At 41.2% G+C, this 27,461-nt stretch overlaps 1 protein-coding gene across 3 annotated transcripts in view; it reads left to right on the top strand.

The window, feature by feature from the left end:
* The first annotated feature begins 942 nt into the window (after nucleotides 1–942).
* pcnx1 (pecanex 1) overlaps nucleotides 943–27,461 on the top strand; it is a 37,365-nt gene continuing 10,846 nt past the window's right edge. The window contains exons 1-21 of one of the 3 annotated variants that reach the window (XM_055038378.1): nucleotides 943–1,325; nucleotides 5,154–5,368; nucleotides 7,406–7,508; nucleotides 8,706–8,742; nucleotides 10,702–10,767; nucleotides 10,857–12,578; nucleotides 14,592–14,721; nucleotides 15,985–16,178; nucleotides 18,167–18,260; nucleotides 18,902–18,959; nucleotides 19,154–19,386; nucleotides 20,614–20,767; nucleotides 21,106–21,138; nucleotides 22,471–22,642; nucleotides 22,894–23,004; nucleotides 23,156–23,247; nucleotides 23,392–23,501; nucleotides 24,370–24,475; nucleotides 24,591–24,683; nucleotides 24,913–25,063; nucleotides 26,086–26,227. In XM_055038378.1, the coding sequence (XP_054894353.1) occupies nucleotides 1,173–1,325; nucleotides 5,154–5,368; nucleotides 7,406–7,508; nucleotides 8,706–8,742; nucleotides 10,702–10,767; nucleotides 10,857–12,578; nucleotides 14,592–14,721; nucleotides 15,985–16,178; nucleotides 18,167–18,260; nucleotides 18,902–18,959; nucleotides 19,154–19,386; nucleotides 20,614–20,767; nucleotides 21,106–21,138; nucleotides 22,471–22,642; nucleotides 22,894–23,004; nucleotides 23,156–23,247; nucleotides 23,392–23,501; nucleotides 24,370–24,475; nucleotides 24,591–24,683; nucleotides 24,913–25,063; nucleotides 26,086–26,227 (4,169 nt within the window). In that variant the 5' untranslated portion in view covers nucleotides 943–1,172. The remainder of the gene's footprint in view (nucleotides 1,326–5,153; nucleotides 5,369–7,405; nucleotides 7,509–8,705; nucleotides 8,743–10,701; nucleotides 10,768–10,856; nucleotides 12,579–14,591; nucleotides 14,722–15,984; nucleotides 16,179–18,166; nucleotides 18,261–18,901; nucleotides 18,960–19,153; nucleotides 19,387–20,613; nucleotides 20,768–21,105; nucleotides 21,139–22,470; nucleotides 22,643–22,893; nucleotides 23,005–23,155; nucleotides 23,248–23,391; nucleotides 23,502–24,369; nucleotides 24,476–24,590; nucleotides 24,684–24,912; nucleotides 25,064–26,085; nucleotides 26,228–27,461) is intronic. The other 2 variants (XM_055038376.1, XM_055038377.1) reach the window with 2 other exon arrangements.

Consider the following 27,461-nt stretch of genomic DNA (forward strand, 5'->3'; position numbering starts at 1 on the left):
TACTGAAAAGATAGATATTTGGAAAAATAAATGTCGTAAGACATTCACAGGTTTTCTTGGATTATTTTTCATCTTCCCATTATTTTTCCTGTGACGCTCATAGATGTAGAAGGCCAGAAGTCATACGGGCATCAACGGCGCCCATATTGTGAGTGGCACTGTTTGTAGAGCGCAAGCTCGAGAGACTGAAACATGAAAATACTACGGACAAAAAGATTGGACACTTCATCACTCTGTATTTCTGATAAATAATACATTTATTACATTCCTATAACAATAAATGTATTACATAGCATTTATTATATAGATAACAAATAAATACATTATCATACAATACTTTGTAGCACAGTCACATAGCATAATGAATTATATTAACTACATCTTAGTTAATACATAGTTAACTGAAATTTCATTATTGCTATATGTCAAGCTACTTCTAAATTAATGAAAATTTGTAAACGAAGACGTAATATATGGTGACGTTATTTTACATCCACCTTTAAATAAAACTTAGTTAAAAACAAAAATTCGTAATGAATGTTTTAAATCTTAGAAACTAAATTTGCATTTACTAAAATATTCTGGTATATTTACAGGGGTAAATTAAAAGATGTTGACATCGATTTTTTTTTTTTATTATCTCAAAGTGGTAAATTTTTCTATTTATAAAATTACCATATATTAATTTGCATTATGTATGATTAATCAATATGAAACACAATTATTAGTAATGCTTCTTTTATTCTACAAACACCGTTCCCAGGTAGACTTCTATTGATGTTTTTTATTTTTTTATTTTTTAATTAATTTGCCACTCACAATATGGCGGACGCACTGACGTGCCGTTTCAGATTCGGTCGACGAATCCAACGCGGCATCTTCCTCTCCTGTTTCTATCCGACGGCGCTCCCAAATGTGCCTCCACTGCGCCTGCGCGCGGCTGGGCACGAAGAAGAGCCCTTTCCCCGCAGGGCGTGGAGGAGCGAAACAGTGCCCCAGCTGGCCGGACCGGGCTAGCGTCAGAGAAGATGGCTGCAGAGGGGATTTTTCAGGCCACTGGCTGAAAACAGAGCACCGTTTGTCATGTTGAGCGACGAGTAGCCAGCGTGTCAGCCCGGTTGCTCCGTAGGTCGGTTCCGCCCGGATTATTCGGAGGGAGGGGATCGAACAACATGGGGTCGCAGACTCTCCAGATCCTGAGGCAGGGGGTCTGGGCTTCAGTCACGGGCGGATGGTACTACGACCCCGACCAGAACACATTCGTCAACGCTTTGCATCTCTACATCTGGCTGTTCCTGCTATGTTTCCCCTTCACGCTGTACATGGTGAGTGGGTTTTGTATGACTCCGTACTTTGATTTCGGTCTCAGTTTGTTGTTGTTGTTGTTTCCCCCCTGGTACCGTTTTAGAGCCCAAGTTACCGAGCTAAAGTGTCCGTTAGGTTAGCCTTTAAAGGATCCCCGCGGTCGGCTCTCTGTCTATTATCTGGAGCAAAGACAATGTAACCTTTATGCCAGTTTTACTTCGCGCCACACATGAACTGTACTCGGACTGTTCCTGCAAAAATAACCCGACCAGGTTATTATCACTTGTGAGCAATCCGGCAAAATGCACTGTCCAAAAAAAAAAAAACAACAACAACAACAACAAACAAACAAAAAAAAACTGGATTAGGTCAGGAGAAACTCTTTTGTTGAAATTCAGTGTTGAAAGACGATTTAAAAACAAACAAACAAAACAACCAAAACAGTCGATTAATCGATAACCGACTGTAATCATCGTTTGTTTTCCTTTGAAGCGGTTTGGTCTCTGATCAGTTTCAGGAGTAGCCAGCTGTTTACTGCAGCTGATGGCCACAATAATAAATCTTTTATAAAGAAATCCATTTGTTGTTGCAGTAACATTATTACACGGGATTTTTTTGGTATGTGAAATATTTAGTCTTTAGTTGAGTACATTTAATCTGTGGGGTTATAAAAAAAATTATATTTTAGGGATTAGTTATCATTTAGAGTCCATTGTGGCGTAATTTAAATCAGTTAAATATAATGTAAATGAAGCACTTTATTTGTTTAATTTCGGACTTTTTTTTAGAGGAGTGTCTCCAAAGTTTGCGGCATGTTTCCATAGCAACTAGGGTTGGAGGATAAATCGGCCGGCCGATAAATCGGCACCGATTCCCTTAATTACAGTATCAAATTTCGATTTCAATTATGGGGATACTTGATTTTTTTTTTTGCTGAGCATAGAGGACAGTCGTTGATTTTCTGGCGTTTTCCGAGGTAGATGAGATTGGTTTCACATGCAAGTATCACCCAACTATCAGATGCTGTGAAGCTTCCATCCACTTGTGTGGGACCAATGTCAAGAAATAAAAACAAAAGCATCCCACCAGCACAAACGTAAACATGTGGAGTTAGCTGCGCTTAGACTTGAACTGAAATCATGTTATTATGTTGTAGGAGGGTGGTACGGGGGTTTTGGCACGAAAATAAAGATGTCTCTATTCTATAATACACCTCCTTTCCAGTGTACGGTGGAGGATCTATAATGCTGTTGTAATGAGATTTTGATGTGCCGGACACCAAATCGGATATCTTTCACAGATGCCTATGTCAGAAAATAGCACTCCAGGTAGACTTGATCTAAAACACAGGCTGTTAAGAGTCTGGCAGAGGATCTGTGATGCTGTGGGCTTGCTTTTCTTCCAAATTTCCTGGCAACCTTGTCAGAGTGCATGAGATGATAATATCTTTGAACTTACCAGAAGATTTTGATTATAAATCTGCTGAACTCTGCGGGTAAAATCTAAATGGGTCATTGTGAATTTTGATCCAAATCGCTTGGTTTAACAGATGCAATATCTGGAGGATATTTCTTGTTTTTTTGGGAGGCAGGGGGTTTGTTGTTTTTTTTACTTAGGTGAGTAAATTGATCTGTATTGCTGCAGATCAACATGAGGGTTGATCTGCAGCAATACAAGGAGATCACTCACAAGATCCAAACTGGGCTTAATGTGACGGAAGTGTCACTTTAAGATCTCAAACGCACACACAAATAAAGAATTGGATTTTCTAATGCAGATGTGTAACAAAAACGAAGAGGTCATGAGGATAAATTATTATTATTATTTTTAAATACTAATCTGTAGCTCCACCCAGGTCAGAGAGTGATTTACTGACCCCTAAGGCTGGTTTGCAGTTTCATTTCTATTCCTGGAGTGGAAATGTGTTGGTCAGCGCCGTGTTTTATATAGTCCTGCTGTTGTTTGTGTCGACTTGAAAGTGAATGCAGGAAGAGGGTCTCAAAGAGCCAGAGACGGCAGCTGGCGGTCAGGCAACTTTTAGAGAATGTGGGTCACTTTCCTCGCCGCAAAAAGAAAAAAAAAAAAAAAAAAAGGGGGGGTCTTTTTTCACATACAATGATGTTTTAAAGATGTTTAGAGTTCCCATGGTACCTGAGTGAAACAGTTGTTGATATGAAGTACAGCTGTTACGGTGAGCTGTTAGTCATGATTAAAATAAAAATAAAAATAAAAAATGAAAAAAAAACCTTGAATCTCAAAATTTGTTTTGAAAATTGTTTTTCTTTCAGTTACAATACAGCTTCAAATCCTTATTTTCAGTTTCATTTTCTCCAGTTTCAATCTTGTTTTTTTCTTTTCTTTTTTTTAATTCTAAATTTATGGCCCCAATTTAGCTCCATATTTACTGTACTACCTGTACTAAAGTTTGCGAGCTGCAGTAAACAGATGACCGCTGTTCACTCGTCGCTCTGGCTATCTGGAGTCTGGAGCTGAAATAAATAAACCAAGAAAGTAAAACTGTTAGTTCTGCTTTTGTTTCATAGCTAATTTAAACCTCTATTAGGTATATGTCTATTCAGCTATTGTAATAATTTTAGGCATACACAATATATCGCCATTTGCCGATGTTAGTCTTTTTTTCTTTAACATATAGTAGTAGATATTGGTCCAATAATAAAAAATTTTATGGCGTTAAACATATTTTTAGTTAAGTCCACACTTTTGTTTAAAAAACTTTTCTTTTTTTTTAAATTGTTTGGATGTGATATTCTAATTTTAAATGTGGTGTTTTCATTAGATGTAAGTGGAAAAAGTCATAATTAACAGAAATAAAAGTGTTAAAACACCAATCTTCCTCTAATTAATCTATACAATGTATTTGACTTGGTGATGAAGACACAAAATTAAATGAACTTTTCTATGATATTAAAATTTTTTGAACATCCAATAATATATTTTGTATTATTTTAGCAGCTGAAATAGTAATTGTTGCCTTTTGGTTTGTAATGAAGGCATATCTACTTATTTGCAAATGTTTCTATTAAACAAGCAGCAGTTAGCATTTATGCTTCTCAACTCTGCCTGCCTATATTGACCAAATATGGCTTCATCATTGTTATCAAGTGGTTGGCATTTATCAAATTGTTTATCATTTATTGTGATAAATTTCTTTTCATGATGATTTATTGTGAATTTATTGTCACAATAAATTCGAAATACTGATGTTTAAAAAAAACTGTTCTTACTGTCTGGATGGTAGATTTAAAAAAAATAATTTCCACTGTTTGTTCAATAAGAGCATTGATAAATATCAGTATATATGAAAATATGGTTAAATACAGTTAGCATGAGCACTTTAGTGATACAAATTACACTTCTTTATGTGTCTGGAGTCCTAAACTAGCATATTACAAATATGAAAATTTTTCTAGAGCAGTATTGTACAAAGATGACTCTGGGAAAACGGTGTCTTCAGTCAGAAGTTTCTTCAGCTTTGATGTTTTTGATTTTTCCTCCCAAGATCTTTTCCAGCCATTACCATCTACAACAACTCTCTAGAGAATCTGAATTGATATGAGTTACAGCATGAAATTTCTCTTTGGGCTCAATAAAGTACTTTTAAATTTGAATTGAATTTGTGGGACTTTAATTGCTGCGACAAAGTCACAGCCACAGTTGCCCAAAGAAGAAGTAATAATTAGTTCTTACCGTCACTTTTATTGTTATCACAATAGTACTGCGATTTATTGTGATAGAACTTTACGTCCATATCGTCCACCCTTATTATTGTCATATCTTGACATTTTATTCACTTACATTTTATAATTTCATTTTTTAAATTGCTTTAGGCCCTGCCGCCAACGATGGTTATAGTCGGGATCTACTGTGGCGTGATCGCCGCCATATTCCTGCTGCTAAAGATGGTGAACTACCGCCTCCACCACGCCCTGGACGAGGGCGAGGTCGTGGAGCACCAGGCCAAGGAGAACCAGAGCCGCAGAGGGGGAACGGAGGGCGCAAATGACTGCAGCATCACCCGTCGGGAGGACAGCAACGGCCCGGGGTGAGCTGACCGGTCCCGATGAGTAAGCGCTCTGCATAAGAGCGTGGCGCACGAGGCGGTCATGCTTCCTTATCGACGATAGCAGAGGGTCACGTGGAATGGCAGAGGTCATTAGTCTACTACTGGACAGTGAGACGACTGGAGCAGAAGCGCTGAGTCAGGCGTTAGCCTCAGTTTTATATGTCAGGATTTTTATGTTAATGCCAGGGAGTTCCATAAAAAAGGAGAGATCAGTAAGAACACAGAAAAATGGATAAATTGGAAGAAACACGTGAAACCGCTGTCAGATTAAGATGCATTCACATGTAACAGAGGAGGGTGGGAGAGCCAAAAGTTGTACTCAAGTAAGATTAGCAGCATGTTTTTATGGAAGTAAAAGTAAAAAAAGTTGGAAGTAAGAATAAAAAAGTAGGTAGTATAATGTTATTCTGATCAAAAGCTGAATTGCATCATTCACCAAAACATAACGTGTGGAAATTTTGGGACTTTAAAGAGCAAAATGAAAATAACATAATAACAGTCCGGCAAAAAAAAAAACCCACAAAAAAACCCAATAAATTTCCAAATTGATTCATTCAATTCAAAACTTATGAAACTTTAACAAATACTACAGGTGTGTGTCTGAGGAGTTTTTAAAGGGACAGTAACTTCATAACAGCTTTTATCCTATTGACCAACTGAATAACCACCTGGAATTGCGATACAGACTATATTTTAAGTAGCCCCACTTTGTACTGATGCCCCTGAATACAGTACAGAGCGACCGACCGGCTTACGAAACAGCATCATGATTAACAAGGAACAGGCCTGCGTGTTGATGGGATACAAACAACAGCAGCATCATCCTGTGGGAATGCAGCTAAGTACCGGAGAGTATGGAAATAAAACAATAGCCTGGACCTGAGGCATCCAGACATTGACTAAAACTTAGAAGCCACTGTGCAAATCACAACATGTTTATGTGTTAAAATGGCCTACTCAAAGCCCAGACAAAAGTAGAAATGAAATTTCTACAGACTCCCGTAGGGGGCCTGGATCATTTTTTTTCTTTTACGTTTCCTCGCAAATTATGCCACAGTTTATGCGGCATAATTGAATACTGTAGGTCTGTCTTGGGTTCTGTTTTGTGTTTGTCTGTTGCATGAAATACATTAAAGTTAGTTTTTTTTATGCTGCAAAGTGTGAAGCTGTGATGGCACCAAAATGTTTTTTTTTTTTTTGCAAAATATTGATAAATCCACACAATGTTTATTCCAATCGTATTAGTAATAGTTCTGAGTGTATAAATACTTTTCCAGGACAACGTATGGATTTGGTTCTTTTCCGAAACTTGTGAAAGTGCGAATGAAGTCTTTAATGACGTGTTTATAGAGCAGCTCGGCGTTAACCTATCATTCTGAACACTTGGTTTAGAATGAGTTTTATCGAGGTGCTCATTTCTCACTCTGCTGGAAATAAAAGGCAGCCGGTGAGGTTTTTGGTGCCCAGGAGTTGCAGAAATGACTCATGTTCACATTCCCAAGGGGAGCGCTTGGGGAAAAGCAACGGGATGCATGACAGTCCTCGACCGCAGGGACAGTCGCAGTCGCAGCTTTGCCTGCAACATCTGCAGCAACATTCCAGGTTGTTTCAGTTTACATGGATGCTCCCAACAAGAGATCCTGCCTTTTTGCACTATTTTTGTCACTTTGTTTCAGTTTGATTTTTTTTTTTTTCTGGTTTGACCTGTTATGGAATTTTTCTTCTTTTTTTTTGGCATATGGAAATGATTTACATCCTTTGAGGGATTTTCTGTTTCAACATACCAGCTGGTTAAGTAAGCATGTCTAGGCTAAATATAAACCTGGAGAAAATCTGCATGAATGCATTTCCTTCCTCCCCCCCTTTTTTTTATCATCACGGTTCAGAATCCAAAGGAAACTCCCACTTTGGAGCTCTGATTAATGTGAAGGACACAAAAATAAAATGTTGAGAATAATTTTGGGGCCTCTAGGAAAATGTATTTGATTCATCTGCATGGGTTTGTGTTTCGCAAAGGGACCCTGGAGGGGGCATAGAGATGGCAGATTTCATCCGACAAGAGACTCCGCCGGTGGACTGCAGTTCAAGAAATTCCTACATTGGGATGGAATCTAATCAGGTAAACAAACCAGCTGAACCCTTGTATATATGTTAAAAAGATTTGACTTTGAGACACAAAGTTAAAAGACTCAAGGTTTGAGTTGGACTCTTGGTTTGAGTCTCTTGGTTTGAGTCTCTTGGTCTGAGACTCGATTAAAAGAGTCTTCGTCTCTTTTAGTCGAGTGTAAGGAGTGAAGGGAAACCATCTTGTGAGTTGCGAGCTCCAATTTTACTTTCTCAAGCTCAGATTGAGAAGAGATCCAGTCAGAAATTGAACATTGACATGTTTTAATGTCCTATTTAATCTCCCATCTTTTGAGCATAAACACTTATTTATATTTCTAGAGGCATAAACATTGCACTTGATTGATTAACAAAATACTACTATGCACCGTTTAGCTTCTTTTTTTTTTGTTTGCAGGAATACATGTTAAAAACTAAAGATATATAATTTTTTAAATTTAAAATTCACAGATTAAAAGAGAATTTGTTGTGCACAATTATCTTTTCACAGCCGTTTTAATTTAAAACATTTTCATTTTGCTCCTCTTTGGCTGGAGAGTCAACTTTTAACCAGCATCACTCTTTTCTGGTAAGCTTAGATGAGATATTTGTTACGTACAAGACTTCATATCGGCAACAATTATTTTTTACAAATATCTATTATGCCTTTAACTAACATTAAAAAGTTTTGTGAAAAGGTTGCATTCAAAAATCATAAAGAAAACCACAATTTCCAACTTCACTGAAGCAAAGAAAACCCAACAACCATAAAACACATTTCCTCGTAGGGATATAAAACATTATGCATTAGCACTGATAGAGCGTTATTTGCTTTTCCCTTCCTAAGCGGATGATAATTGCTCTCTGTTATTGCCAAAGCATAAAAGCAAACGAGCTCTGACTTCCCTCTTCCAGATGCAAAATAATCTGAAGCTGATAAAAGGTGGGAAGGATTAGTCAGTCATTTAGGTCAGTTGGAGACGGGGTGGCGATGCCAGTCCGTCTAAACTTGGTTAATACTGGAATCGAAAAAGAAAATATCTGCCCCATTTCGTAATTGCCGCTCAACACGTCTATGGTTTCTTTGTAAGTTTACAACTCTGACCTCAAGATCCGACATGGGTGCCATTTACCAAATGAGTTGTCTTTTGCTGACCAGTCCAGTTTTCAGTAACAATTTTGTTTTCTTTTTCCTTCCCCCTTCGTTTCTCAGATTGCATCAGCGCACGGGAGAGCGATGGGTGTCAAAGGTAAACAGAACCACACTCCACCTTGTTACATAATAATATGCTGGACTTTGAACTACATTTATCGGCCCTATTGAGGATGGTATAAAAGTGCCTTGAAATAGATTCGGCTTTCATCGAAGGTCGATTTTGCTTCATGTCTCGTGAATCATGTTTATGTGGATTTTGGAAAAAGGTTTCAGATCATCGTCTTGTTGCAGACAGTGTGTCTCCAGTTTACTGCAAGCCAGGAGGATCTGATTTAAAACTTCCTGCAGGGCTATTATACAGCCTGGAATTTAATTTCAGTATTCACCAGGCCTGGATAAGTAGGGTGAAATAAATCAGACAATATTTTTTGTTGTTTTGTTCTGTTTCAGGATTTTCATACAGTAGTTGGTTCCTGATCCCATTGTCTCAATGTTACATCGTTCCTCCCACACGTACTCCTTTTCTTTCTTTATTTTTGACTTTGTTTTCTCTTGATCATTTTTTCCATACCTGGGCAACACCATATATGTGAAAGAAAAATAGAAAAAACAACTTGCTGCAAGAGTGCAGAGCTGCTAAATGCCTGGTTTTACAATCGCCTCATTATGGGTCGCCCACATCCTTGACTGTGATCTCCCTTCTGTTCAGGAGATGTACCCTGACTCAGCATTGCTTTGACCTCGGCAGTCAAACCAGGACGAGCCGGCCTTAGGCAGACCGCTACAGTTTCTGAAAAGATTCACTGTAATACTTAGCATGGGAGGCATTCTCCGGTAAGGCCTTATTGGAATCCGACGTGGAGAGTAAATCAGCCTCTCGCTTTGCTTCGGGCCCATTATGGTGTCAGGTTGAAGTGGTTGTTTCGCAGAGTTTTTTCAGTGAGTCATCCTCATTAGCCGGGGATTTGTGAATTAGGGTTTCAGATTTTTGTCCTTCGGTGTATCATCCTTCACTTCCCCGTTCTTTCATTTCGTCACCTTCGAAGTAGTCATAGCGACTTTGTTTGTGGGGCGTGAGGAGGGAGATAAAATCATAGCAGAGTCAGAACATTTGTTTCTCTGGAGGGAAGTTTCTTGTAACAGCCATGCTGGTGTTCCAGGAATATATTGAGAGCTGCTTGTTTTGACTGTTGCAAAAGCAAATCTACAGGGTTTTGTTGGGCATTCATGGTATGAGGCTAGGCTAGCAGTTTTCTTCATTAGTATTCTCTGTAGAGGTCTGTTGCACGTTGAGTCCAAGGACTAGTGATTGTTGAAGGTGCACCCGTCAGAATGTTTTGGCTGATTTCCAATCTTCTTCAAAGCCTTAAACTGTGGAGCATTGCTTTCATGTTTGGGAACGATAACATAAGATGAACAATATTTATTTATTAACTTCCTAATGTGAATAGTTCCTAATTACACAAGATAGCAGAGGTGATGCCACACTGTGTGAGAGAAAGGTAGAGAGAGCAGCTGATGTCAGCAGAGTTTTACTGTTCTTCTTTGAATATTAAATGAACAACTTGTCCGGTTAGCAAACGAAAACTGTACTTTCTGAGTTTGTGTTCTTACTTTAAGATTTTGGAAAGAATGTAAACATTTCCAAATTTGACATGTTCCACGGCAGACAGAGGCTGGACATTTAAAAAAAATTATAAAACACATCAACTTTCCTGTAGCCCATTCGGACTTCCTGTTATCTGATGAAAAGCTCACACTCTTTCGTAGCCCAAGTGAACCACAGGATGTCTCAAAATTGTTTAAAATTTTTTATTTATTCATTTTTAAAACGCTAATTACGTCTCCTGGACTTCATCTTGAAAAACTTACTCGTACTGAAAAAGTTAGTTTTGTGACGTTTTTGTGTCAGTAACGGTGTCCTCACTGAAGAGTGTTGCTCCAAGTACCGTTAGTAAAAGGGCATAGTTCTGTTCACCAGTCGGTTAATATAATGATTGTTACATTAATTCGATCTGTCAGCTCCTCATTACTTTAAATCCTGTTATCGCAGGAGACGTTGGAAAGGCTTCGGACGACATCAGCTTGACTCTCATCGGGAGCTGCTGTCACGATCACGGTAACGACACTTTGAAAACAAGCCATTCCCGACCCACGCCTCGAAACGTCGTCTAAAGCTTTCGCTTCTTCTGTGTTAACCCTTCACAGACCTGCTGTCGGAAACCAAGATGTACTGCCTCGTTCCCAATGACTCCTTTGCCTCGTTGCAGCCTTCCACCTCCTTGTGTCCTTCAGAGCTCTCTCGGGAGGCCGGCGACATGTGCGCCTCTGCTGCTTATCACGTCAGCCTGTCGCACTCGTCTTGTGACACGGAGGTGGCCTCCCACGCGTCCATGCAGTCTCAGGCCTTCAGGAAAGAGCTCCGTTCTCGGGGTCTGCCTCGGACCTCCAGCTCGTCGGGCTCTGCCTTTCCGGACCCCAGTCTGCCAGACTTTGCTCTGTATCCTCCGCCCCGGAGAGGGGGCCTCGACACGGTGTGCGAGCTGGAGGCGGCAAGACCGCACAGGCCCGCGCTGTGCGACAGAGAGCAGCTTTACCAGCAGGATCAAGCAGTGCCCTCCACCTCGGGGGAAGAGTGCTGCAAGCACAAAAACTCGCACAAAGTGGCTCGCTCTGCTTCGGGAGAGGCGGGGGAGGGCAGCTCAGGGCTCTACCAGGTTGAGGTGGGTGCTGGTAGGAAGGGCTCGGTTGGGGGCGGAAAGTCTCACGCAGGAGAGCGAAGCGCTGACAGCTTGAGGAGCTTGAGTACCCACAGCAGCGGCTCCACCGAGAGCTACTGCAGCGGGACAGACCGTGACACCAACAGCACCGTCAGCAGCTTTCACAGTGAACAAACCAGTTCTACGCATGTGGAAAGCCTTCTCTCACTTTCGGGGGATGAGCGCGGACAGGACAGAGAGGCCGTGCCCTCACCCGCAGAGGGCCAGAGTTCCAGCCTTGGCGGGCTGGTCTCTCGAGGTCTCGGCAACGTTCCCTCTCGGGAGGCCAACAAAAACCCTCATGCCAATGAGCTGACTGCTAAGCAGACTGTGGGCGCCTCTACTTCTTCCGTAACCCAGGAGCAAGCAGAGCCTGGGGAGAGCACGGAAGAACCTGGTGTCAGGACCAGTGCCGATGGCTCGACCGGCGTAGCCGCGACTGAGCAGGACAAGGCAAAAGCCGATGGCCGGCCAAAACCTGAAGCCGGCGTTCAGAGGACTTTGTCTCTGTCGACTGGGCGCCGCGGACGCCGGCACGGAGGGAAGAAAAGAGCGAGCAGTTTTGATGCCAGCCGACACCGGGACTACATGGCGTTACGTGGAATGGCTAAACCCTGTAGCGCTGTCTTTATGGCAGGAGGAGAGGACGACTCTAGTGATCAAAGTGAACTCAGCTGTGCCTCCAGTCTGCATTCCACCAACCATCTAAGCACGGACAGCTCGTCCAGCACCACCTCCTACTCCTGCCACTCGCCGGAGGGTCACTTCAAGGCCCTGAAAGCCAAGCATGCTGCTGCCACTTCTCCCAACTCCTCCTCCGCGGTCAAAAATACAGGAGGGTCTGAGGCAGAGGTGCGACCCAGAGGGAAGCGTCGGGCTTCCCGCCATACGCCCAGCACTGGTAGCACCAGGACACACGCCAGAGTGTTGAGTTTGGACAGTGGCACTGCCGCTTGCCTTAATGACCCCAACTGCTTAGGAGCGCCGCCTGGGCCCCGGCCCCTCACCACCTCCAAGTCGGATTTGGAAGCCAAAGAAGGGGAAGTCCTGGATGCTGCGTCTCTGCTTGGCCGGGCCTCCCAACTGGAATCAGTGACCCGCTCCCGAAACAGCCTGCCCAACCAGACGGCCTTCACTGAGCCTCCGGATGCAACTGCAGCTTCACTTCGAGGTTGGTGCCAAATGTCTTCTTTTTTATCCTCACTTAAAGACTTGGTTTTAACAGCTCGCCCTAGAATGCTGTTACTTATCTACCCTGTTCACTTAGTTTGTTTTCCGTCTTCACTTTAAAACTCCGCAAGTTCTAATTTCCTGTGATGTTTAAGGTTGTTTATCCCTACTTGACGAGGGCACTTCCTGTTGAAAGCTTTTGTCAACTTTTGCTATTTTTGTTTATTAACTCGAGCATAAATCTAGAGTTCACGAACTTGATCTCTGAGCGAGTGAGGCCCTCCAGACACTGGGAGGGCTTCACAGCGGCTCGCGCTGGCCATTGCAAACGGGATGTTGTCGGTCTTCCACATTCAGCGTAACCATGGTGAGTTTCCATGGAGTTGCAATTCTGACCCAGGCAAAGTGTGCAGATCGCTCTGAGTATGACAGCACAGTGTGTGCTTTGTGTTGAGGTCGAGCAAACAGATGCTGTCTTATTAGCATGGTTGTGTTGAGCATTAGCGCTGTTCCCTCCCCGGGTCTTCAGGCTCGTGAATTAATTTTACTCAGGTCTTCAAATATCTTTTCGCTCTTGCTCTATTGCTTCATTAGGGTGTGATTTTTTTTTTTTTTTTTAATGATGCTGACTCTCCTCAGCTTTCTGAGCTGTCAAGTGACCTTGCAGCCATGAGCAGCGTTGTATTTGCAGCAGTGGGGATGCCACACGGGGTGTATAAGAGAGCAGTTGCTGTCCACCGCGCATCCTATTGTTGACAGCATCTCAAAAGTTCATAATGAACAGCACCTGCCAAAGACTAGCTTTCTGTTGCACCGGCCTGAATTAATACTTATGTTTCCACAGACAATAGTTTTTTTTTTGTTTGTTTTTTTTACTTCTTTCATTTCAAGGAGCACCTCTGGTATGAAAGCAGAGGTCAAAATATCTGACCATTCTGCATGCAGATTTTCAGGGACAGCAGTATTGTGTTGGCCAGTGTAGAGCCAAGAAGGTAAGATCGAAATGAGGTAATAAAATAACCCCTTTATTGAAACTGATGCAACATTCATAGTCTAAATTGTTTTAGATGATTATGTGTCAGAGGTACAGGTCTCTGCTAATGTCATTACAGCAGTTAAATTGAAAACATTTCAGTTTTGATAATCATCTTAACTGCTTTTATTCTAATTTTGCTTGGTTGACATTTCCTTAATGAATGTCTAGTCGGTATAACTTGCAGGACTATCTCAGTATTTGAATATTGTGAAAACCGTATTTATATCTGTAATGTAACCAAAAACAGTCAAACTCGGACAAATGTTTCATTGCATTATTTCCGTTCGTTTTGATAATGGTTTAGCGCTAAATACAGAAAATTCAGTTTCTCAAATAAATTTTTAAAACGTTTACTTAAAAGTATATTTCATTTACATTTTATTTTATGTTGGTTCTGGCATCCCTCGTATTTTCTCTTGACAGTGCCCCACAGCCTGTCTTTGGATCAACCAAAATCCCAACTTTTTCCTTCCACTCAACTTTCTGCTTAGTTCAGAGATCTAGGCCTCTCTGAACAGCCTGCCTTTTTAGCAGTGGCCCTAAGTGGCTCATACTCTTTTTGAATTTGTTGGTCATAAAAGGCCATTTATTCAAAATAAGTTTTTATATGAATCTAGTGTCAAATTTTGAAACTGATATATGAAATTTTAATGTTTATTATCTACGGTGGTCATAGTTAGTACACAAATAGTCACTAATACACAAATATATGTTACTCTGTGTTTATTTAATTGGTCCAGTCAACTTCACAAAACCTAAACATGCAGAGGGAACTGATTATTCTCTTTTGCCCCAGGATTAGGTCAGTAGGTTTTACTTTTCAAGGGGTCATTTAGAAAACATTTTCTAGGTAGTTTTACAGATGTTGTTTATATATCAGTGCTGGTAAAAATCTTCTGAGCCACACATGAAAGCATAACTTCCGGGAAAGGAAACAAATCCAGACTAACGGACCGACGACGTCTCTCACCACGACAGCGCCAGGAAGTGAGGAGACGGTCATATTCCGTCGGGAGCGCAGCACGTTTCGTCGGCAGGCCGTGAGGCGGCGGCACAACGCAGGAAGTAACCCCACCCCTCCCACCTCGCTCATTGGATCTCCTCTCAGGTACGGTGTGCGTGGATTGCAATGGGGTCGGGCTCGGTGTGTGTGTGTGTGCGTGTGTGTGTGTTGGGGGACGGGGCGCTCTGTGGTTGTGTTGCCTGGTCTGAACATGTCACTTTCCTGTCCTCCTCTTCTGTTGTCCAGAACTTCAAACCAAACATTTCTCTACTGCTTCCTTTGCCCCGCTTGCCTTATTTTGCCAACTCTCGCTCTTTTCCACTCTTTTGTATTTCCATCTGGTGTTTTAAAGTTTACATTTTAACCATTAAAGAATCAAATCCTTTAAGACTGAGAGGTTCGAGGACCAAAGTTTTGATTTATTGACTTGACTGTGAATTGTTTTGTTTGTTGTTTGTGTTCTTTTCTCCTTTTGCGATCTCTCAAGGTCGTGCCTCTAAATGCCACGTTTTCAAAAATGTTGAGCAAGAAAAACAAGTGAGCAGCCTGCCAGAGGTCAAACAGTTAAAACTAGATCCTTTCTCCCTTTGTTCTTTACTGCCTTTACACTTTCACCTTCTCAGGCATTTTCTCCCTTGATTATATGATCTATATGTATAAGCAGTAATTGTAGTTTTGTGCAGTGTTGGGGAGGGGTTGCAAACGTTCACCATAAACATGCATTTTATGCCCGTTTTGATGTATTTAATGGTGTAATTGAACCTTTTTTCAGGCTTATTTGGTCATGCAAACAACATAAGAGCGAATCATTCGTTTCACAAGTTTTAATTGTGGATTTTCTCTATGCACACAGTGTCTTTTTTGCTTTCTATCATTCTTTATTATCTCTCTCCAGTGTTTGGGTTTTGAAGACTGAATTTAAACTCAAAAAATGCTATGTAGTTCCAAAAGTTGAACATTTGCAAAATTTCTGTTTCAAAGTCAGAAAAAATTTTTTTTTTTGTATTTTCAACTTTTGGATTGAAGAAATTTTTATTTATTTTAAGGAGATTTCTGAGATTCATTTAAGCTAAGATGCCGTTGTCTTTAATGGCCGACTGTTAACTACTGTAAGTTAAAAATGGGCTTTTACAGTTTATTAATTTAGTTGCAAGCAAGTTGAGAATGTTCCAATGCGCAGCACAAGTGATAACCAAACCCCTGTGGTAAAAAAACAACCCAAAAACATTTAAACATCATTAATGTTTTTCTATTCTCATGTCCTTCTGTTGCTAATTTAGCGCTTTCTCCTCCAACCTCCGTCTGTGTTGCTGCTGTAGACAAGAACAAATCCCACCACTTATTTCCTCCCTCTGTCTTGTCCAACAGTCTTCAGGAGGCTCTCAGCCAGGCCTCCCAGCCTTCTTCCTCTCTGGTGAAAACTCAGCCATCCAGAACCCCTTCCCAGGTGACAGTGCTGAGCGCGAGTGTGTCCCTGCTGGCCAGGAATGGAAGCGCGCACCTGGAGGGTTCTCAGGACAAGGCCTCGACGGTGGGCGCCACCAGCTTACAGGACGACTTCGGTAGGCGGCATATTTAGAGCAGCTTTTGTTTTTGCCTCTCTTCTATCTTTTGTTTTCTCGTTCTTCACAATCAAACAATTCAGAGTTTTTTTATTAGTTACTTATTAGGTAGACTTACAAACTTTGAAAAACTTGACAGGAGTGGTGGTTGGGTTTCCAGCAGGACAGCCTGCTACAATGTAGCTTAACTAATAGCTTACTTATGTGCTAAAACGTCCCAGTCAAAGCCCAGACCTAAATCTGATTAAGAATTTGCAGCAAGACTTGAAAACTGATGCTCGCAGATGCTGCTCATCCAGTCTGAGAACGGACATGATTCTTAGTTTCTGTTCAAAGCTGATAGAGAAATTCCTGAAATATTTTCCAGCCTTAGTTGTAGCAAAAAGTAGAACAGAATAAAATCCTTTATTGATCCACAACGGGGAAAAGTCTGTGCAAAGTGACGAGCAACAACAGCAAATAGACTCACAAAGACAGAATATATAAAAAAGTACAAAAACAATAAAGATTAAAATATTGTACAGTAAGTGGAAAGTTTCAACATAAATAATGTATAGTTAAAAAAAAAATATCCAAGAGGAAGTCAAGCAGGCTGAACAGAAACAAATATTTTTCACATTTTTCTTTCAAAAAAAAAAAAAAAGTGAAATTTTCTTTCTAGTTTATGATTATGCACACTCCATGTTTTTCTATCAAATAACATCTGAATGAATTAAAACTGAATCTTGTGGCTAAACTGAGACAATGTTCAAGGAGCCGTCAATATTTTGTGTGCCTGCTTTCGGATAGTTTCCACGGTGACTCAGATTGAGAGAGAGAGAGAGAGAAAGAGAGAGAAAGAGAGAGATGTGACCGTCTCAGTCAATCACAGGAGAGTGCTTGTTATTTACGGCTGGCGGCCCGTCCTAATCAGTTAAAGCCTGCTGGCGTTATGCGTGCTCCATTTATGGCGCCTGGCTGCGTCTGAAGCCGGTGGGGATCTGACCTTTGATCCCAGCCGAGCGCATCCACGTTCCCTTCGCAGACGCACTGACACCGACCGAGGCTCTTCACCATCAGAAAACCGACGTTCGTGGGAAGTCCATGAACCTGTGTGCAAAACAAAGAGAATGCCGATGTGTCCTTTTCTCCTGCTGTCCTTGTGTGTTGTCTTTCCTTTCTTCCTTCTTTCCTTCTTTCCTTCCTTCCTCTTTAACAGCATTAATCAATACTGCAGTGCATTAAGTTTCTTCAGTGTGTGTGAGTCTTCCTGCTGGTTCCAGCCTCTGACCGTCAGCACTTTGTGTTAATATGTGTGTTACTGTGCGTGTTGCTCAGCTCCTCAGCCTGTGGCTGCCGTTCCACATGATTACAGGGAAACAGCAGCAGATCTGTTGCTCCACAGCTGGACTGCAGCCAGCAACTTGAAGAGTTCTCTGGACATTTGTGTTTTCTGCACAGTGGGTCCATACCCTTCTCAAATATCTCTGATAAGCACATTTCAGATTTACAGATTCCTTGCTTGGAGTGCGACTTTATTTCTTTCTATTCCTAACGGGAGAAAATGCACCTTTGTTTTTACTAAAGTCAGGCAACTTTTACAGCGGCAACTCTTTACAGACTTCATTGACTGTTTGGTTTTGCAAACCGAGTCGGGACATTTACATCACCCTCTCGCCACTTGAATTTGAAGCAAATATTAACACAAGCCGGTTGCTGTTGCCACAGCAGCATTTTAAGGATAGCAGTACTTGACGGAAATGTTGCAGCTGCGTCAGGAACAGAAACCGAAACGATTCCGAGACGGAAACGTCGCTGAGCGTTCGCTTTCCGCCCGCTTCTCGTTTAGTCGTTTTCAGAATCCGATTAAAGCGCCGCTGTTCATCTGTTGAACTCAGTTCAGACTCCCGCTAAGAAAGAGGAATACAAAGCATCAGCCGTCTGGTTTTCTGAATTCAAACATAAATCTGACTGTTTCTTCTTCTTTTTTTCTGTCGTGTTTCCCCCAGGAAAGCTCACTCCCTCCCTGTACGAGGCCGGCGGGTGCGACATGTCGCTGGTTAATTTTGAACCCGCAACCAGGCGAGCCTCCAACAACCTGTGGTAAATTTTGATTTCAGAAAGTTGGGCTTGAGAGGCTTAAACTCTTCCTTCGTTTTTCAAGCAGTTTGGTTACAATTTTTAGCTTTACTTTTGTTTCCAGTTTTTCTCATGACTACGACGGCAATCAGGGCCGTTGTAAAAAGAGAGAGAGAATAAAAAAGAAGCAAATTTCAATCAAAAACTCAGGAATTTTGAGATTCATCTGGAGAAAATGATGACAAAAATGTCAGGAGAGAATCTGACATTTTTGAGTTCAAAAAGTTGAAAATTAGCGAAAAGAAAATGATGACATTTTCAGATTAACCGCAGAAAATTTCTTGTAAATTTCTATTTGAAAAAGTCAAAAAATTTGCAAGAAAAATTTCAGAGATTTTAAGAATAGTCTCAGAAATTATTTCAAAAAGAGTTTTAAAAAATTGTCAGAGTTTCAAATTTTCTGAGTTTGAAAAGTTGAACATTTTAGCACCTTTTATTTAGCATCTCTGTTTTATATCTATCTCTGGGGATACATTGATTGCTTTTTCTTACACTTGAAAAAACCCCGTCCTGGACTGAAAACAGTCCAGCCGTTTTGTTTTTATCTTGATGTCATGGGAAAACCAGGATCTGCAGACGTTTTTCTTCATGTGGTGTTTGTGCAGGGACACCGACTCCCACCTCTCCAGTTCTACCTCAGTTCGCTTCTACCCTCACGACCTGGTGAGTAACCAACTGATAAGATAATATGTGTGTGTGTGTGTGTGTGTGTGTGTGTGTGTGTGTGTGTGTGTGTGTGTGTGTGTGTGTGTGTGTGTTTCAGCAGATTTTTTTGGGCGGAGGGGTGAAAAAAATGACACGCGCTTCCTTGAGTTTGTTGTCGCAAATTGAGAGAACCGTAGCTGACCACGAGACAGTTCTCCCTCCATCAGATCCGTCTAAACCGTCTGCTAACCATGGACCCGGAGCTGCTGGAGCAGCAGGACGGAGACCTGAGCCCGGAGCTGCAGGACGAGCCGCTGGGACAGGACAGCGCCACGGCCTCCGCTCCCGCCGGCAAGGCCAAGCAGTACTACCGCTTCTGGCTCCTCCCGTACCTGTGGGTCGGCCTGCATTTCGACCGGCTCACGCTGCTGGCGCTGTTCGACAGGTGGGCTCGTCTTTTGTTTCTGCCCGCGTTTCACGTCGTGTTGGGTAACTTGGCATTTCAGACGACCCAACCAATTCACTCGATCTGTGAATGCATTGAACGGTTAGGGCGTTTTGGTTTTAGTAAGCCTGTTGCAATAAGCAACAATGAAATTATGATCGCCTTATAAATTCACACGAACTCAATAATTTTCGTTTACATGATTTATTGTTTTTCTCTATCTACAAAAATGAGATTATAAAAGTCTTCAGTCTGGTGCTGACTGAAGAAAAGAAATAAATTGTCTTTATTTTGAAAGACATTTTTTGTTTACAGACTTCATAATTCATTTTGTTTTTCGCTTCTAATATTTTGTTTGTTTATTTTGGATATTTCAATGGCCCTAAGTGAATATTTAACCAGAATTTAAACCTTGTTGATCTCTGAGAATATGTTCTTGCATTAATATGCCGTCACCATGATATTACTTGAAAATGATCTCAAAACAGCAACGTTGTTGTTTATCGCAATAACTTCTGGGACAATTTATCGTCCAGAAAAATTTGTTATCGAGACAGATAGCAAATTTGAGGATTGCATACATATTCTTATTTACACCCATAAAATACAAATGGATTCTCATTGATTAGTTACAGGAAAATTTAAAAAAAAAAACTTTTCTCATATTTATAAACAGGAAACTCTTGACAATAAAACTAAGTTCTTCACAAGTCAGTTCAACTATTTAAAGTTTGGAGACCACATGGCGAAGCTGAGGGAACGATCGTTCTGATGTTGACATCACCTGTATCACGCATTTCAATGTTTTCCAGGCATACCTCAGGGTCCTGTCATTGGGCCTTTTTTGAATTCTGAATTTACATGTTTGATTTATTGTGGATTTATTCTTATTAATATTGCTTTTTATGCCATTTTTCCAATATGGTATTTGTCCTCTTTATTGCTTCTCTCATTTTTTTTTCTTATGGGTATAAATTGTGATGCGCAATTTGTGTTCCCGTTTGAGCGACCAACAAGCATTGTTCTCAGTCAGAATGAACTTGTCAAGAATGGCAGCCCAAGTTCAGAGAATATTCTTCCTCACTCCTCTCCAGTTCGCCGACACATGATTTGTTGCTCTCTGTGTCACTGTTCCTCCTTTTGTTCAGTTTTATGTAAAAGAAAATGTCTTTCTCTCCGTCGCCGCACTTAAACGAGCTGTTGCGTCTGTATTCGTCGTCGCTCCAGGAACCGCGAGGTTCTGGAGAACGTCCTGGCCGTGGTGCTGGCCGTCCTGGTGGCCTTCCTGGGCTCGGTGCTCCTCGTCCACGGCTTCTTCACCGACATCTGGGTCTTTCAGTTCTGCCTCGTCATCGCAAGTTGCCAGTATTCCCTGCTGAAGGTGAGCCGCTTGACTCAGCAGCAGCTTAATACTGTGTCGACCTGACCTTAAAAAAAAAAAAAAAAAAAAAAAGAAGTGAAACGGAGAAGCCGCTTTTGGGAGGAAGGAGTTCAAACGCTGCTCTCATTCGCCTCGACTCGGCGGGGGAGAACATGAAAGCGCGGCGTTCCCCTGAGGGGTGGGGGAGTCTGTGACGCTCTGAAGTGTTGGGCTTTTCTTTCTCAGTCAGAAATGTTTAAAAAACGAGACAAAACAAAAAAAAAATCTCTGATGACTACTGGTTTCCAACAGTGTATCAACTTCCTTCCATTATTTATTCTGCTTTTCTTTATTTCCAGAGCGTTCAGCCGGACTCCTCCTCGCCTCGACACGTACGTAGTTATTTCTCATGTCTTTTACGCTGCATAAAACTTCTAAAAGTTCCTCTTGAACCAGTTCAAATGAAGTGACTTCGTGTTCAAGGTAGAAATTCTGTCTGGATTGATCATTTTTACAACCTGCACTATTTATTTAGTGGGAGATTTTTTTTTTTTTTTGGCTTCTGGAAAATGATGCTGCTTTTCCTCTGTAAGTCCCCCCTCCGCCTCCCTCACTTGCGTCAGTAGGACTGCTCTGAAACGGCGTCTTTTATTAATGCAGCTCTTACTCAGCTGCAGGCGCAAAGCTTTAAATAGCTGCTGAGAGTTTAGGCCACGGCTCACTCTCTCACTCTTTGTCTGCATCTCACTTTCTCTCTCCCGCTACCCGCTGGTGTTGTCCCCGTTTCCGCTCCCTGAGCTGATGTTCAGGACTTTGGATCGTCTCCTCTCATGACGTAAAAAAAAAAAAAAAAACTTTTTTCTTTTTTTTTTTCAAAAGCCCAAATCTGTGGTGTGTGAAAAGCATGGCGGGTCACTGCCTCCAGCGGAAACTGGCACGAAGATGACCTTTGTCCCTTGGAACAGATCTAATGTGACTGATCACATTTTCCTTTGGAATAATTGTATGAATAGCTGAACAACAGTGGAAAACTGTTCTTTCTAGTATGCCTTTATGAACACATATTGAACTTTAATACATGTATACAGTAGAGTTGGTAAAATTAACGCACAAGATTAATATTACGATTTTTATACACAACGCAGATTAATCAAACTACCTATTTTGACCTAAAAGACCAATTAACTAATTTTATTTGTTGTTTCTGTTTGGTTTACTTTGAATATTTAAAATATTTTCCAGTTCCAGTATTAAATGTTTAATAGAATCTAAAGTTTATTGATATTTGAGAATGTGTGCATTACTTGAAAATGGTCTCAAAACAACGATATTATCGTTTGTCGCAATAAGTTCTGGAACAATTTATCGTCCAGAAAAATGTGTTACCTCGCTCTTTGTAACTTTGTTAGTATCCAGAATGAACGCATAATGCATAAATTCAGACACAGGAAGTCGCGGGTGCTTTGAAGCAATCTGATTGGCTGACTGCACAAAGCCACAACTGAAGATTTATGTTTGCGCTACACTGCCCCCTATTTGTTTAGATGTTTATTGCAACTGCTCGGTGCAGGTTTATGTGGATGAAAGCTTTTTTTCAGAGTCCGATCCCCTGCGCTCCGTATTACTACTGTTCTGAACGACGTCGCAAAGACATCCATTCTCGCAAACACCCGGCTGCGTCAGGAAGACGCCCAAGACTGTGATCATTCCCCTTGTGCCTGCAGGGTCACAATCGCATCATCGCGTACAGCCGGCCGGTCTACTTCTGCCTGTGCTGCGGCCTCATTTGGCTGCTGCACTACGGCAGTCTGAGGATCACCTCGTCCCGCTTCACCCTGTACGGAGTGGCGCTCACCAGCTCGCTGCTGCTGGCGTCGGCCAGAGACCTCGTCATTGGTGGGTGCACTTCCTGCTAGACGTTCTGCATATTTTATTGCTCCAAACTGAGTGAAATAAAAATTTTAATCATGTCAGAAAATCTGCTGTGCTGCAAGTCCAGATGCAGAAAGCACTGAAAGTCACCGTGTGTGTGTGTGTGTGTGTGTGTGTGTGTGGGGGTGGGTGTGTGTGTGTGTGTGTGTGTGTGTGTGTGTGTGTGTGTGTGTGTGTGTGTGTGTGTGTGTGTGTGTGTGTGTGTGTTCCTGCAGTCTTCACTCTGAGTTTCCCCATCGTGTTCTTCGTGGGGCTGCTGCCACAGGTCAACACGTTCGTCATGTACCTCTTCGAGCAGCTGGACGTCCATGTGTTCGGGGGCAACGGTGAGTGGCTGTGACCTCGGCGGGATGACGCGACACACACTCACACACTTTGTCACACCCAGCACACTCTAACACCGGAAGGCCTGGTTCCCGTCAGTCGTTTTGTTGCTGCTGTTTTATTTTCTCTCTCTCTCTCTCTGTCTGTCTGCAGCCTGCACGAGTCTCGTGTCAGCGCTGTGCAGCACGCTGCGCAGCGTCGTCACCGTCGCCTTGCTCTACGGCTTCTGCTACGGAGCGCTCAAGGTAAGAGCTAACCAAGACGTAAAGGTGGATTATTGCAGAAAGATGCTAGCCGATTTCTTTGTCAGTAGGCTAGTTTGTCCTCTATTTGTTTGGTCTTTGAACCCGTAAAGTGACATAAAAGCAAAGCTTTCATCATCGCTCTAGGAGACCTGGGAGCCGCACCACATCCCTGTGTTGTTCTCTGTGTTCTGCGGCCTCCTGGTGGCAGTGTCGTACCATCTGAGCCGGCAAAGCAGCGACCCCTCTGTCCTCATGTAAGCCTCTGCCTTTTTTTGCCCAGGGCTGCAAAATATTAGTGTTTTTAGGTGCTTGCTTTAAAACATCTGTTTTCTCTGTCAGCTGGATTTTGAAACACTGGCATGGAAATATAAATCACTGCTCTCCTTCTTCAGAGCTGCATCGTAGGTCGCTGGCATTATTTCATCCGGTTAAGGAGCTACCTTTGCAGCGACTTTTACAGTGATATAAAAGTGTGACTGTATCGGCTGCTGCAGCGCCCCCAGCCGGCTTTTATTTCTACACACTGCCAAGCTGCCCTTACGTTTTCTATTCATAAGCAAAAGGATTTCTACCCATCTGCTTATCTTTTGCTTATCACAAGTTAAATATTTTGAGCACACTACGAAGACAGATGACCATAAAAATACTGAAGTATAACTCAGCAGATTAATCATGTATTAGTACGGGAACTTTAAGGCAGTAATATTAATTAATTAGATTTTAACGTGTCCAAAAATGTTATCCTTTTTTTTTTTTCTTACAAACAAAAGTCCTGAGATGGAACCATTATACCAATCTAACACACCCGCGACATCCGCTGACAGCAACGGATGGACGACAAACTTTTTGTCCATCTTTGTTTATGTCCATGTGCTCACATGTATCTGGTAATATTTGTTACTTTTTTTTAGATTCTTTACAAAACTGTCTCAAAGACTAACTAGTAGTTTTTCTAAGCAATAAACAAAGACAACAAATTCTGCTCAACTAGCGAATTTCTTTTATGTTAACAAAATAATTGGAGGAGTTTGGAATAAAAATGGCATTTGGGGAAAAAATATATCAATTAATTGTGCCCGGGAAGTTACAAGAGGAACATTTTTTTCTCTTCTTACTTCGCAGCTCACTGATACAGTCCAAGATTTTGCCAAATCTAAAAGACAAGAACCCAGAGGACCCCCTGTCTGAGGTGCAGGACCCTCTGCCGGACAAGCTGAGGGCCTCGGTGGTGAGTCTGGCATCCTGAGCTCTCTAAGCTCTGGTTAGGCGTAGACCAGTTACATGACATTTTGTTAAATACCTATTTCTCATCTCATGCCTGATGTTTCTTTTCAAATGTGTAGAATGAGCGCCTGCAGTCGGACCTGATTGTCTGTGTGGTCATTGCTGTCCTTTACTTTGCCATACATGTCAGCACAGTGTTCATAGCACTCCAGGTACAGTAAAAACGTTAGCTCTGAAAACTACTGTCAATGATTTTTGGAGGAAATGAGTAAAGCTCGCAACATAGCCGCAGACTTTTTCAAAGTCTTGCGCGATTATTAGGCTTCCATTTGTCTGAGGAGCATCCATGACCAAAACCTTTGACCCCCTGTTTCTGCCTGTGTGTTCGGACTGGGAAGATGTAACTTTTAGGTTTAACGATGGCCTCGTTTTTCCCCTCAGCCCTTCCTCAGCTACGTCCTGTACGCTCTGCTGGGGACGGTGGGACTCCTCACCCACTACCTGCTCCCACAAGTTCGCAAGCAGCTGCCCTGGTACTGCTTCTCTCACCCGCTGCTCAAAGCAAAGGAGTACTACCAGTTTGAAGTCAGAGGTAAGCAAATGGCACGCCCTAAAATTTTGACCCTTTTATTTTTTCATTTTTGAAATTACAACCACATTTTTCAGAGAAATATATAGAGGTTTTCTGCAATGCGCCGAACAAAGGAGTGCACAGCTGCGAATGAAAAAAACAGAAATACAAATGGAACAATGTATTACTGTTCATGGAAGAAATAAAAAACAAAGAGAGTAGATAAATTTCTTCTTCTTAAAATATCATATTTTTTTTCTTATTTTTCTTTTCCATATGTACTTGTTTTCTTTGCATTATTAAAAAAAGCTATGCATCTTTTTTCGTTATTTTGACCAATTCTCATTTTCTGCCAATAAATACAACATTTTTGCTTTGAATTTCAGAGACATGTTGTCAGTGGTTCATAGAATAAAAGAACAATGTTCATTTTACTTAAATGAAAAGAGTAAAATCAGAGAAAGTGATCATTTTAAGTGGCCTCTTAATTTTTTCCAGAGCTGCAGATTGACATTTAGTTGCTTAAACAGTTGCTTAAAGTTTAATTGACTTTTGAAAGAACTCAATGTTTTTCTTCAAACTTCTCCATTTCATTCAAAATGTTTCGTTATGTCAGCGTGTAACGTGTTCATTTCAATCTGCAAATGAATGAAATAAACAAATAAAAAACGTGAAAATTTCACCTTATTTCAAAATTATTTAAAGATAAGAAATGAACAAGTGTTGGGTGCTTCAGCGGGTGTGCATCGGTGTTCACCCCTGTTTCTTCTGACGCCCCTGATAAAAACCCCTATTTGTGAGGCCCCTAATTCATAAATAAACTGTGACAGCAGCTAAAGCAGGACGGCTCTGATAAAAAATGAACCGTATAAAACACTTTTATGCCATTTTAAAAACGGGTGCACCGATTGTAGTTTTCTGTCCAATCACCGATTTTTAAAAATGTATTTATTTATTTTCTTTCTTTGAAAAGCCTGACCTGCCGGTTCCGGTTTTGGCCGTCCTGCTGAGCTTTGAACGCTGAACCTTTTGTCTCCACTCAGATGCGGCTCATGTCATGTGGTTCGAAAAGCTTCATGTGTGGCTGCTGTTTGTCGAAAAGAACGTCCTTTACCCTCTCGTCATCCTCAACGAGCTGAGTGGCAGCGCCAGGGAACTCGCCAGTCCAAAGAGACTTGACACAGAGTGAGGAGTCTACATTTTTATGTATTATTCATGTGCTTTTACTTCCATTTTGTCTGTGCGCGACCAAATTTACAACGGGATATACAACGTTTGGCTTTATTTTAGACACATTTATCGAAAACCCTAGTAATATATGAGTAAAAAAAAATAGAAAAAAAATTTAATTGCTGTAGTATTAAAAATTCAACTTTTAATTGAACTAAATTATGAAAACAACCAGGTCACAGAAAGCACAGATTATGTTCCAATTTTTTAATTGGATTGTTTTTTTTCTGTCATTTTTTAGTAATGTACCATTAGTAATCCGCAACTTTCTGTTTTTCTTGTCAAATACAGCCTGCTAGCTGAAACCTCACAGAAAAGTTGTTCCTCATAAAACAAAACAACAATGCCAAATGACTTGCACACCTTCTGTACCGCCACGTTTATAGATTTGTGTATTTCATAACTGTGAGTAAAATGTTCCTTCAGTGACTGTATAACAACATAATTTCATACCATACTGTGCAGATGATTTCAGAGTGTTGGGTGCTTCAACTAAAAAGCTTCATTTCCAGGTGCTGTTTAATAAAAAAATGTAAATGTAAGCAAAACAATGACGTTGGGGGGAAAGTAACGTACCCGGTCATGACGCAGCGGCACGCTGTGAATTCCACATTATTGATTCAGAACGAACCCACATCCAGGGCTGCATTCTAATTTTAAAGGAGTAATGATAGGGACTTGTTGGTCCACAAAATCCTCCTTTATTACCTGATATGTAGACATGCATAAAAACACCAGCGTGCATCTAAAGACAGGAAACGGCACAAAAGCCGCTCGGGATCGAACCTTTCACCTACAAACATTCCAGCTGGACTGGGCTTGAAAGTAAGGATACTTATAAACTTGTCGCAATAAGCAATTAACCAATTAATCACACAATAAATTAAAAAGAAACTCCATAATTTCCATTTTCACCATTAACATCTTTTAAAGGGCAATTCTGTTTACAAAGACGACATGATTCATTTTATTTATGGCTTCATTTGTGTGTGGGTTTTATTTTTTATTTTTGGTTGTTGCTGTATTTTGGATATTTAAAATATCTTCCAGTCCTGGTGTTCTCAGTAGTGAAGATTTCTTAAGACTTAACTAGTGTTAAGTTTGCTTTATCAAAGTTAAACTTCAAATTTTTTTTTAAATGTTCACAAAATGAAAGTTTATCCATCTTTGAAAGGGCGAACTGTGCATT

This window comes from Poeciliopsis prolifica, unplaced genomic scaffold, assembly GCF_027474105.1.
Source record: "Poeciliopsis prolifica strain line A6 unplaced genomic scaffold, Auburn_PproV2 SCAFFOLD013, whole genome shotgun sequence".
Taxonomy (NCBI): Eukaryota; Metazoa; Chordata; class Actinopteri; order Cyprinodontiformes; family Poeciliidae; genus Poeciliopsis; species Poeciliopsis prolifica.